General features: G+C 35.9%; 1 protein-coding gene across 2 annotated transcripts; it reads left to right on the top strand.

Annotated features, from left to right (window-relative positions):
• The first annotated feature begins 501 nt into the window (after window positions 1–501).
• On the top strand, window positions 502–5,822 carry LOC110855060 (LIM/homeobox protein Lhx3). 2 transcript variants are annotated; one of them, XM_022103493.2, is made up of 7 exons: window positions 502–603; window positions 671–798; window positions 2,996–3,269; window positions 4,381–4,524; window positions 4,605–4,698; window positions 4,765–4,822; window positions 5,610–5,822. In XM_022103493.2, the coding sequence occupies exons 3-7, from the start codon at window positions 3,023–3,025 to the stop codon at window positions 5,730–5,732; spliced, it is 666 nt and encodes a 221-aa protein (XP_021959185.1). In that variant the 5' UTR covers window positions 502–603; window positions 671–798; window positions 2,996–3,022; the 3' UTR covers window positions 5,733–5,822. The 2 variants fall into 2 exon arrangements, with proteins under 2 accessions (XP_021959185.1, XP_021959183.1); XM_022103491.2 differs by lacking the exon at window positions 671–798.
• The last annotated feature ends 7,669 nt before the right edge of the window (window positions 5,823–13,491 follow it).

Raw genomic sequence — 13,491 nt, 5'->3', positions numbered from 1 at the left:
GTAGTAATCCTGTTGAAAATTATTACCAAATAAATACTGCGTTCCGAGTATATATATTACATAACATATTTATACCTGATTCAACCAAATTATTAAGAGTGGAGCTATGTATGTATGTATATGACATAAATATATACATTATATATCACACTAAATTTGAGCCATCATTTCTTCCTTAATAAGTGCATGAGCCGCCGAACTGTGCCACATTCTGGGGACAACATCATTGAGGTTAATACTTAGCATTGCAAGGATATAAGAATACTGATAGAAGCCGGAGGGTCGGTAGGAACTTTTCACTACCTGAAAAAGATCCTTTTCAGAATGGGAGGCATGCACAAAGGATTCCGGATCCTCAACTAGTTTAATACGGAATTTGACCTTTGCACAAGAATATAATAATGCCGAGTTCCTTAGAATGCTTTACCCACACAATTTATGCAGGTCCCCATCTTCAGGGTTATAAACAATAAGGGCAGATGCACGTCAGTTCTAGTGAGTTCATCTTTTTTTACTTTTCTTAGTTTCTCCGCAAACTTTGGTGAAATCATGAAGTTTTTAACTAGTGGAGAATATTTTTTGACCAATAAATTTGCAAAAAAGGTGAGATAATACATAAACATTTCGAAAACATACATTGTAAAGAATGTCATTATTCTTACACGGTTAGAGTTCCAGGTATTCGGTTGTCACTTCAATCACGGATCAAGTACACATAAAACTAATGACAAGATTTAAATTTTTAAAACCAATATACGCACATTTTTTTGCCATTGTGTTTACCGTTTAGGACAAAAGGTAAAAATATAATCAATAGATACGTACATTGTTTAACCACTTCGCCCCTATAACGACTATGTGGCGTATTTGACCTTTACGCCGAGTACGACCATGTGGCGTAAGTTCCCTTGGCACCGGAATACGACGATGTGTCGTATTGACCCTTGACAACGGATACGACTATGTGGCGTATTTTCCGTTCACACCGGCCTACGACTATGTGTTGTATCCGGAAAAAATTAGGTCATTGCCTCTCCAAGCAAAGCAAAGCAAGAGTTATGAGTCAACAACCCGCCCTTTAGGCGGGAAGATAAATTGTCTCTTAGGAAATAACATTAGAAAGGGATGCAAAATAAATTTATAGCCAAGTGGCTATATCTAGCCAACACGCCGAGTTGTGAAAACTGTTTTTTGCAGGGAAATTTCGACACCGATTTATTTCAACAACGCTTTACGATAAGATTAGAGAAATTGTTTTGCTCGCATTTAGCACAAACGGGCGTTTTGGGCGAGAAAACTAAAAGTTTGATGAATTGCATCATTGCATGGATTTAATTAATACCACAAATAATCTTGCCGGTAGGGTAAACTACGTCAAAATTAATGATTACGTATCGGGTGCCGCTGAAATATCTTTTGGGCGGGAAAATTAAAAATTGAGAGATTGCCAGGAATTAGTAGAATTTAATTTTCCCGCTTAAAATTGATTTCTATTCACCAGATGCGTCATAGTCTATTTTCGAGCAATTTCCTCTCACGGGATAATTATTCATTGTCATTGCTGTCTATTTAAAGTCATTGTAAGGATTTTTGGTTTTCCCGCCCAAAATCGGCTCCTAAGGTGCTTTAGGCGCTATAATCAATATTTGCGAGTTTACGTACTATTATGCAAGTATTACTCCATGCTTGTCTAACTTTTCATGCAATTACAATCATTTTTAAAATTCGGCGTGTTGGCTATTTTCGGCTATAAACATTGGTGGTTCGCCGCAACTCAAAAATGCAAATTACAACTCAAAATCCCTTCTTGAAAGGTTATTAACATCAATTTTCATAAAAAAGTGTCCAGAATAATTCCGGTGGGAACACCATTTTTTAATTCATAGCCCAGGAATTAACGTCATGCAGTAGATAAAAATTTCGGGGTCAAGGGAGGTAAAAATTCGCGGTTACTAGGGGTGAAAGGTATGAAAAAACTCATCTCCTAGGGTTGAAGTGGTGAATTACCTTGGGGACGAATTATACACGTTTGTCCCCTCCAGTCATTATCCCGACACCTAAATTTATGCAAAATTGCTGGGTTTATTTATTGCTGGGGAAAACTCGATGCTAAAGAATTTATTAATTTTGCTCCTCAAGTTCTTGCCAATACCGACCAATGTTAAAAAGTACAGATGATCTTTAAACTTTCATAAAAAAACTCTAAACTAACAATGCAAGTCTTTACGTATACAACTCTGATCTGGTTGGGACCAATTTTATTTTGTTCGCCACAAAAAATAAGCATACCCATATTTTTTCATTTTTCATAATGCCCTAATTTGAGCGCGAGGCGCGAATTTTAAAACATTTTTCAGCCAAAACCTCGGTTTTTAAGAATTCTGTAAATTTTCGAATTTCAGCGCGAATCCAAAAATTCCAAAACATGTCTCTTCAGAATGACTTACTTGACTTATGAAAAATCCACATGCGTTATTTTTCGAAAAATTAAAAATTTGAAAGAGTTGATAATTTTAATGGATTTCAAAAACTGGCAAAAAATTTGAAATTCAAATTTCCAGACAATTGGATTATTCGTAAGTCAGGTAAGTCATTCTGAAGAGACATGTTTTCGAATTTTTGGATTCGCGCTAAAATTCGAAAATTTATAGAATTTTAAAAAACCGAGGTTTTGGCTGAAAAATGTTTCAAAATTCGCGCCTCGCGCTCAAATTAGCGCATTATGAAAAATGAAAAAATACGGGTATGCTTATTTTTTGTGGTGAACAAAATAAAATTGGTCCCAACCGATCTGAGTTGTACACGTAAAAGACTTACATTGTAAGACACTGTTTGAAAAACACATAGTATCAAAAGCAGGAAATTTTACAGTAGTTATGAAATCAGTCCCATATCCAATACAAATTTTATGGAAAAAATATAAACTGTTGCTTGGTCTATAGACTTCTAATTTCCATAAAGTCTAGTGAAATTTGTATCAAAATTTGTTCCCCAGGTTGTTCCGAAACCCGGGAAGTTAGGAATGGAGACGAATTCGCTAGACTTGGCTGTCTGCATTGTGTCGATTTTGGGGACCTTGTACTGCATAATGCCACAGCTGAGGACGTTTAAAGCCGCCTTGAACCTTACGGCGGATCAGGAGCAGTTATGCAAAACTTTTACCTGGATTACAATTTCTGAGTACGTCGCAATGGCAGTATATATCGCAGTTGTGAGCGCAATATTGATGAAGATTTGCAGTCTTTGGGCTACACCTGGTACAGGGCAAGGTAAGATTGTACCCAACTTATCAGACGAACAATGTCTACATATGTGACACATGTTAAAAGATGAGTCTAAACAATCGTAGTTTTTGCGTTACATAATTTATGAACGGCGACTTGCTCGTGTATGTACAAAACCTACAACAAATCTGCAAATATGGAATACTTCTCACCTATGTAACAGTTAGACTAAAATGAGAGCATTCATTATTTAGTATTCAAAGCATGGTAAAATAAACCGTCATAAACGCACATAAGGAAGTAGCTTCAGTCTACTTCATCCCAACCGCTCCCATGACATCGCGGGAATACTTAATTTCGCTGCTTAATTTCGCTGCTTAATTTATAGATTCAATTTTTGAAAAATCTCATTTTGCCCCGACCACACCCCTTGGCGCCAAGGGGGTGTGGCACAACTAGGGAACATTTAATTTTGCTCTGTTGCATCTGTAGGTTTAATTGCACCAAAAATCTCATATTGCCCCCGACCACTCCCCCTGGCGCCAGTGGGGGTGGTCCGGTCAACCCCAAAAGTTGATAGGATCCTCTCCCTGGGGTCATATGTATAATGTCGAAAACCGATTTCGATTACCTGGATCCGTTCTCCCGTTATCCTGATGACAGACAGACGGACAGACGGACAAAGTCTTCGCATAAAGTAGCTGAAGCTACTTAATAACTTACGACACCTATGCACGAGATATTATCAAAACCAGGTTTCAAAGGCTACGGTTTTTAAGAAGCTTGCCTTCTCGTATTGTCTTCATAAACGATTTTACGATGTTAAGGATACGGACAAAGAACGAATACCCTCAATTTTGTGTATAACAAAGGTTATTATTACTCCAATAATTCGTATCTAACTAAATAAATTAAAAAATATATTTAATGGGGGTATTAATTACTTCTTCGTATATATCCTTAATATGTATGTATCGTAAAATAATTGATGAAGGTAAAACAAGGGGTCAGACTTCGTAAATAGATAATTGTGAAAAACGTGCACTTTGAACTCCAGATTAAATCCCAGTATAGTTTACCTCATATAGAATTCAGACTTCATGTACTTTCTAAACCTTATTTTTCGTAAACTACAGAATTTATTTTTTATTTCCAGACTTGTCCCCACCCAAAAAAGTTCCCAAGCTACGAGAACTAGGTTCAACCGAGCCAGGCAAACCGGCCAGAATCCGCACCCTTTTAAGCGAGAAACAAGTTCACACATTGCGCACCTGTTACGCCGCTAACCCGCGACCAGACGGTACACAAATATATTTTTAACGCGATTCAACTAAACCATTATATAATTTCATTTTTGAGTAAAAATGACATGATTTACAGCTTTGATGAAGGCACAATTGGTGGAAATGACTGGCCTAAGTGAACGTATAATTCGAATTTGGTTTCAGAACAAAAGGTTCAGAATAAAAGACGGGTTATTGAAATTTTGATTTTTCACAGTAATTATTAGGATCACTGAATCTAATTAATTTCTGTTCAGGGGTAAGGATAAGAAGAAGCATATTCTTCTGAAGAGAAAGACCCAGGCCGAAGAAAAGGTGCGTTTTTTTTTATTTAGGACTGAGGAGGGGAGCTTCACCACCTGCCCTTCTCGGATCTCGATGCCCTTTGGATATGTTGTAGGGTCCCATGAGTGAACAACAACCCTGAAGTGGTTTGACTCCATGGCCACATTTGCGCCCGCCACACCCACTCAAAGGTGCCAAAAACAGGAAAAAAAACATGTTTTCATGTGCTTCAAATGTCACCAAAAATCCAATTTTGCTTGGATTTTGATAAAATTTACATTTTTGTGATCCAAGATACTTGGGTGATCATACCCAGTAGATATCTCAACTTTTTTGAAATTTTGAATTTTTTCGACTAATCGTCAGCTCGAAAATTTCGAAAATTTCAAAAAAGTTGAGATTGCTATTGGATATTATCACACAAGTATCTGGGATCACAAAAATGTAACATTTATCAAAATCCGAGCAAAATTGGATTTTTGGTGGATTTTTGAAGTTGGTAACTTTTGTAGTTTTCATCCCTTTGAGTGGGTGTGGCGGGCGCAAATGTGGCCATGGAGTGAAACCACTTCAGGGTTTTAGTACACTCATGGGACCCTACCACATATCCAAAGGGCATCGAGATCTGAGAAGGGCAGGTGGTGAAGCTCTCCTCCTGAGTTTAACCCTGTCGGTGAAATGTCGTAAGGATAACTTTGAAATTTTGAAATGTTTTCCATTTCTTAACAACAATATCAAACGAGCATTTCAATCAATTTGAGTAAAGTCTATACATAAGATCGTACATATGAATTTATATTTTCTCAAAAAAATTAAGGATCTAATTGGAGCTGGAATTGTAACTGAGACCGGGGCCAGGGACGATCTCGAACAAAGTGAGCGTTTCGTAACATGGACGGACGAGAAACCGACAGCTGAATTTGGCCGAAACAAATCCTAATCTCAATCTCATTATTTCACTTAAACTCAAATAATGGTTCTTGAATAACGATAAAATTGACTCTTACGCCTAGAATTGGCTGATACTACATATTTCTAGTTACTTTTGCACTTAAGACATTACTAACTAAATCTATGCACAATTTAAATTTTGGGGGTATTTAATTTTGTTAACGCTGTGTAGTTCTTCCCAATCTTTGTATGTATAATGCAACTCTAATTACGGTGTTTAAGCAAGAAGAGTTCTTCAAATGGTGTGCATACATAATGAAACTTTGCGAAACGAAAGTTATAAACATCTCTCATACATATGTACGTAAACCAAATTATTTCAATTCGCATACATACATATGTAGGTAGGCAATTTACTTTGAAGTAAATTAACATTAATGAATATTAATTTTATATCTGTAATACCACATAATGCGAATTAACTCAACATTAGACACCCTCAAAGGTTTCATTTGATATCAAAAATAAATCTTGGAGACGATACAAATTCTAATATTGACAGGGAGATTTTAAATATTATTGTTTCTTCATTAGTTTTGAACAAAGTGTGTTGAATTTATTGTTAATAACCTAATAAAACGAATTACAATCCCTGATTCTTACTTTTAGGTTAGGCGGAAATATTTGCATCTGAACTGAAGAAAATGCCAGTAAATTTGGAAAGTGTAACGTTTGTCAACTTTGGGGCAGTTTAGTTCACTTGTTATGGAAATATCCAAGCTAAACCTAAGCATTGGTAGGCATTGTCATTCGCAAATATCAAACTAACCAAGTTTGTGATTGGTTGACACTTCTTCGATCCAGGCCTACGTTGGTACACTTCCATTGTTAGTAAACAAATTAAGTTTCTTTGTTACAAACTATGCCATCTATATAATAACAGCTTATCAAAGTTACCTATGCTCAGGATTTAATGTACATACAGTTTACCGAATACAGAATTCATATATATTGCTTGTCGTTTTCAAAAAGGGAGAAATATTTTTAAGATTCCGGTTCATGTCATGTAGCCATATTGTCGTTGATTTCTAAGGGTACTGAAATGAATTATTTAAAAGACTTGGATAGTTCATGCAAATTTCACTGGGTAGTACAAGATAGTACAAGTAGATAGTATTTTATTGCGTGTTTTGGGCTCAAAATTATTCAAATATTTTAATACAGTTTCACACATACACGGGAAACTAAATTTGTTTACTAAATCAAACACAACTTGAACAAAGGACATCTAATTTTTTTGAACATAATTTTATATTACGTATAAAATTTCGATATCACCTCGATTAACTATGAGTTGTATAAGTGTTATATATATACTCCGTACTAGTTTTAGTCAAATATTTGATTCCACATTTTTGGGTGGGGCTGTTTTAAAATATTCGAATAATTGTGTACATAAGCCAAAGACAGGCAATCAAATAGCCTTCTTATGATCCACTAGAATGTCAAGTGAAATATTCAGGACCAGTGCAACTCATTTAAATTATTCAGTTGGATACATATTCTTGCAAATCAAGCCAGTCCATGATATAATACCGACCATACTCTTAAACATAATGCTAACAATTTGAAAAGTAAATGCACTCTCAATTCTATGTTACATACATATTTATGTACATAATTATACAGAATCTAGAGCAAATCATAGTCCTTAGCAGATTAAAGTTCTCTGGTTTTAACATACTTCGCTCTCTCGATGTAAGTACATATGCATATAAAATTCTCGAAAGGGTAACATAATTTTTAAGAGTGTCCCTCTGCAACATTATTGCCAAATTTCAAACCTTCGTCCTGTTGATCTACGTCTGTTTCACATAAATTAAATTCTTTCTCAGACCAAAAAACAGAGGATGAATTAGAAATAGAAACTACAGTATGTAACTTATTTAATGCTACGATTTTCAATTTCAAATTCAACTTCAATTTTCCCAAGAACAGGTAGATATTTAAAAATTGTTTTCATACCAATTATTCACCATATATTGGACTATATTGAGGCAAATTTTCAGAGGAATGGAGATAAAACTGTTGAATCCACAAATATTTTAATGTCAAAATATTGCAAATTGCTTACGAACGCCTTTAAAGGTGATAACGTCAAAAATATTGTTGCAACTACTTCAAGCAAACCGTATTTGTATTTTGACAAAATATTAGATGATAAGAAAAATCGTAAAATATATTCGGAATGGATTGAACTCCAACATCCAAATCCTATGAGGCTTCTGGAAATTGGTGCACTCCAATTCGGGAAGCTCGGCCCCACCACCACAGTTGCGTCAGAAATGTCTGTGAAAAGTTATAATGCGGCAATTTCCAAATTGATGGATGGAGGTGTGAGCCCTGATGATAATTTTTTTTGATGAGATAAGTAAATCATCGGTTGGCTCTTGCCCAAATGTAGCAATTTTGGGATGGATTCAGGCACTGGAAAACATTAAAGTAAAGCTAAAAACTGCACAAGCTACGAATTGAGTGGACAATTGGGAGGGAATATTTATTTACGCGAAGTTATGCTTGGAAATTTTATCATGTTTTAGATAAAAGAGTGGCAAAACGAATTCAGGATATTGTCCAGTTTGGATTTTTAGACAAATTTATCTGGTATGAAAATATGACGAGATGGTATACAAACAGGAATAAAATAATCTATCATCGAAACCTAGCAAAGGAGATGTCACAAAATAAATCCCTACAAGATATAGATGATACTGATAGCTTAAACAAAGTAACAGGAATAAAATTAGATTCTAATCTTAGAAGCATTTTTATATATTTTGCAGTTACGAATATGTCACTTTTCTCAATACTTCTGGTGGAAGGTACTTGCTACAATGCTACTTATATCTGGAATCTGATATTGATTGTATTGCATCGAGTAATTCCACGGATTTTCAAATTTATATCGTCACTCAAGAGACTTAAGTTAATATGCTTCAAGCCATGTTTGAAGCACAATCGGCAACAATGCCGTTCAGTTCCAGGGGGACAACATAAATAAGAGTATGTATCTTATAATTTATGGATCTTATATTAACATGTACATAGCCTATTATATACATACATATTGCAGCCCACTTATTATAAATACATGTAAATTATTAAGTATAATTGAGAAAGTCTTATGTAATTAGAGATAAGGCTTATTATTTAATAAACATATTGTACATGAAGGAGGAAAACAATTAAAAGTGTGATTTTAATGTCCATATCTATCCGACAACAGAAAACCGAGATACGGATGAAACTTTGGAAAGGATTTGACAGCCCTGCATGATAGTAAATTATTAAATGAACCAAAGTAACTCAAATATACTCCACATATTTCAATTGTTACTATATACACGATTTGCAGAGGTTAGTCGGTTTTGGGCTTTTTCCGGAGTAGCCCGAGCCCGCTACAATATACTTGTCTGAGGAGCAAGATAACAGTGTAACATGATAACAATTTTCTGCTAATAACATATTTGAATAAAACTAAGTAGCACATGAATCTGTATGTGTAAAATTAATACAATGTGAAACTGCTTACAGGCCAGATACACACATTTTTCCAGTGTTTTAGTTTCCGTCGGGGATGAATTAGACATATTTGCGTACTGCATAAATTTCGCCGAGACAAAAATTCCTCATAATTAGCCGAATTTATTTTCCATAAATTTAGTGGAAACCTAACTCACAAAAAAAGTCGATTTTAAAAATATTTATCTTCTCACATTTGGGAATTTTCTTTAAAACCTAGATTTTTCGTTTTCATTCACCAAAATTGGAAACCCTACAGCCGAAGTAAGTATTCAAAGTTTAATTGGTTATGCGCAATTATGTACCAAATCGGAATCATACATAAGAGAAATTTTGATTTACAAAATAAACAGTATGATAAAATTTTATTGGCTGTAATTTTCACATGGACATGAATGACAATATTTATTCTCCAGGTTGTCCCCGAAACTTGGGTATTCAGGAATGGAGCGAAATTACCATGTTTCGCTGGTATCGCATTTCGCGACCTGGGCGACCATGATGCACATACTACTTTGCCTGAGGACGTTTTCCGCCGCCTTGATATTTACCACGAATCAGTACAGAATTTGCGAAATGTTTGCATTTATCATAGTTTTCCAGTGCATCATCACGGGCAAGTAACTCATAGCTATTTGCGCATTCTTGATGGACATTTTCAAAGTTTTGGCTCCACCGGGTGCTTGGCAAGATGAGATGGAGGACAACTTATTTGAAAGATCTCGAACGAAAAATGAGGCTACTGTCCGTTATTTCTTCGCATCCTTAGTACAGATATTTTTCTTATCGTGAAATACCTTTTACGAGATTTTATAACGTTTTACTTTGCACTGCTACCTCATTCATTCATTTGACGACTTCTAAATATGCATGTTGATATCGAATCTGAGGATGAGTATATACTTGTCTGACGATCTACATCATCACCAGACTGCATTGGGAACGTCCATATATTACGTCATCATTGTAGGGGCTGGGTGGTTTAGGTCTTCGTATCTTTCCCATGTTAAACTTATGTATCCCTTGATGTATTCGTTGGGTGGGTGGGTACTAAAATCGAGACTTCTTGATGACGTACTATAAATATGGATGACCCCATTGTGAGTGCATAATGCTTATTTTTTAAATATATAAATATTTACTTATTTACTCCAAGACAAAGGTCAGAATCGCAATACCATTTGTTTTTACTTGTAATAGGCTTACTTGCAAACACAGAGTGTTGAATATTAAAACTATTAAATTTTATAATATGTACATACGTAAAGCCTATGTATTAATCGAGATTTGAATTGACTTTTTACCTAGTTATCTTGATCAATACTCTGAATTTTGCATAATAGCTCGAATGTATTAACTTTTCAAGAGGGTAGCAATATTTTTGAGAGAATTTGGTAGATCTTCTTTCCTTCTTGACTAGCAAGAATATTAAAGTGAATTATTTAGAAGACTTGGACATTTCATTAATATTTCACTGGGGATGCGCATGGATCGTGAGAAGCATATTTTATTGCGTGTTTTTTGTTCATATTCATAATTAATCGTAAATTTTGGGTAAGCCGTACACAAATGTATGTTTTTTACCAAATCATACCCAACGTGGAGAATTGTCTTCTAATTTCTTTAGAAACATTGATAAATTTGAATTGCAAAATTTAGATATCGTCCTGAATTACACTGAGTTGTAAATTAGAGTATTATATTTTAAGTAGTTTGCACAAGTACGTAAGAAATATTTAATGCAAGTGTATCATCCAATAAACAATTATTTATTTCGATACATCCTCAATGTTCCCAAAGAAGCAGGAAATAAGTCTTCTTTGTTTTAGGAAAACATTTGGTTTCCCCTTTTTGTGTAGAGTTGTTTTGAAAAACTCGAATAATGGTGTATGTACGTATCTATACATATCTTAGGATCGTGAAAATGGATCTGCCTAAAGGCAGCCCTAAAGAATCAACAAACTAACCACATACGTCAGTTAGTATGGCACTTCTGCAGAATTCCCGGCATGCCGAAGGACTTAAGGTGAGAAAAATGCGCATTTTAAACGGATGTTAGATTTTTGAGAATTTTTTGTACTGCAACACGAGGCATTGCATGAAACAAGGGAGAAGCAAATGATGGTATTCTACATAGTATTATTATTGGAACGAATTTTAGCTAACAACAACAATTGGCGAAATAACAAATTTAAATTTTGCCGGGCTAGTCAAACTTGTGATAGGTTGAGGTTCTAATAAGTTAAAATAGAACTGATAAGGTCACAAGGTCAAATTACGCAATATTTTGGCACCTCAAATCAGGGTTGCAGAAATCTCATCTCACTGAGATATAAAGAGAAATAGTGAGACATGGGAAATATGTGAAATAGTGAGATTTATGAGCCATGCACTAGCGCCACATAGCGGACGAGGTCATGAAGTACAAGTTTATCTCATTATTTTTCATATTTCTCACTCAGCCCCAAGTGAGATGAGTGATATATATCATTAAATCTCACTATATCTCACTCAGTGATATATATCACTTGTAACCCTGCCTCAAATGTTAACCTTTAATATGTATTATTCCATGAATGAGTTCCTCCTTGGCATTCTCCAGTGCAACACGTATCTCTCTCTCGCTCTGCATCTGGATCTCCTTCCATCTGGGTCGCGGGTGTGCCAGGGCCAGTTAAGTGTGTCCTAAGGCCCCTACGCCACGTGAGCCTCGTCCACTCACACCCCCCACCTGGGTGCCTAGTGACACCCCCTGCCACACCCGTCCCAGCAACGACAAGCTGAGCCATCAGGCGAAGATGGATCTCGTCGGACCCTGTGCACTGGAGGATCTACGCCTTGGAGGACTCCCCCAGGTGAGACCTTTGAGTGTTATATTGGGGTGGTGAGCATGTGGGGGTGGTCGACTGAAGAGTGGGTGTGCGCGGTGCTGGTGGGGGCGGCTGGGGTAGGTCTACGGGGTTCCCATGACCTGGTCATGTGCTGCGGTGGGAGGGGTTAGTTTGTGGAGAGTTTCATGGCCCCTTTATGGGGTCACTTAGGCCGAACCCTGATGGGTCATTGGTTAGTTTGTGGTCCATGGACGCTCCGCTCCAGCCCAGAACCCGTTGTGTCCCCGCCAGCACGTCGCCTACTCATTTGGATGTCACCATTTTTCCCCATATGTAAATCGCCTATAATCTCTGTCACTCTTTGGTTGAGCCTGGGTTTTTCAGGTAGTCAGGGCCGAATGGTGATCTGGGCATCCTTCCCAGATCAGGTAGAGGTTTTCCAGACCGACCACCACAGTCTGGTTTTCCCTCTACTCCCCTGACTACTATCTCAATTATTATAATCTAAAAATTTGACTAACTATGTAATTATGACTTGCAAGAGCTACTGGCTATTTCTGCAATAAAGATACATACATGTATTATTCCATGAACACGCATCAGCATTTGAACCCTATTAAAATTATATCGTACGTTCTATTAATTTAAGTCATACATATAAAACCGCAATTTTTCAACTAAAATACTTACTAATGAAGAAACTTAAATTTTGTCGCTGTTGAGTTTGTAAAAATTTTGATCTGCATATAAATACATATTATGAGTTAGATAAAATGTTGTTTTACATACTGTTTAAGTCTAATGATGTTGGTATGACTAATCATGTGGCCATTGCCAAATAAGGATTTTAACCACGAACATTATACTAATTTAGTTAAATTACCGATTAATTCTTCGAGTTTGTAAGCAGTACAAGATGATTTATCATTTTGAACCCATAATAGGATGCATCCCTATTTGACCATTTGTGTTATCCTGCACGTGCCCATTAATCAGTCCGCTGTCAAGTTATGAATATGTAACAATTAGACGACGAAATATGCATCATGCTTATATAAATACCCGCAAACATACCTATACTTACATATGTACATATGGCTCGAACAATGATCTTACATATAGGCATTCATTTATAATAAAATAACATGCAGCTGCTACCGCCAATTTCGAACAAAACATCTTACGCAAGATAATTATGACTCACTTAAATGATCACTTGGATAAAATTTATACAATAACAATGTTGTGAATTGTTTAACCACAATTGACAACAGTAATAAGTGTATTACGCGTGGCATTAAATAATTTTGCATACGTCAATCCAAAAATTTAATAGACATTATTTCTTACAAATTTTGTGTCCGCATTCTGCGATATAAAAAGCAATCGCATCTC

Source organism: Folsomia candida, unplaced genomic scaffold (genome assembly GCF_002217175.1).
Source record: "Folsomia candida strain VU population unplaced genomic scaffold, ASM221717v1 Fcan01_Sc011, whole genome shotgun sequence".
NCBI lineage: Eukaryota > Metazoa > Arthropoda > Collembola > Entomobryomorpha > Isotomidae > Folsomia > Folsomia candida.
The sequence above is the reverse complement of the archived record's forward strand: the minus strand, read 5'-3'. Positions and strand labels throughout refer to the sequence as shown.

Excerpts from the sequence above, each read along its gene's own strand:
- LOC110855060 (XM_022103491.2), top strand. The coding sequence starts at position 550 with ATGAAGTTTTTAACTAGTGGAGAATATTTTTTGACCAATAAATTTGCA. Across the intron at positions 604-2,995 it reads CCAATAAATTTGCAAAAAAG|GTTGTTCCGAAACCCGGGAA; the intron begins GTGAGATAATAC and ends TTTGTTCCCCAG. Across the intron at positions 4,699-4,764 it reads AGGTTCAGAATAAAAGACGG|GGGTAAGGATAAGAAGAAGC; the intron begins GTTATTGAAATT and ends ATTTCTGTTCAG.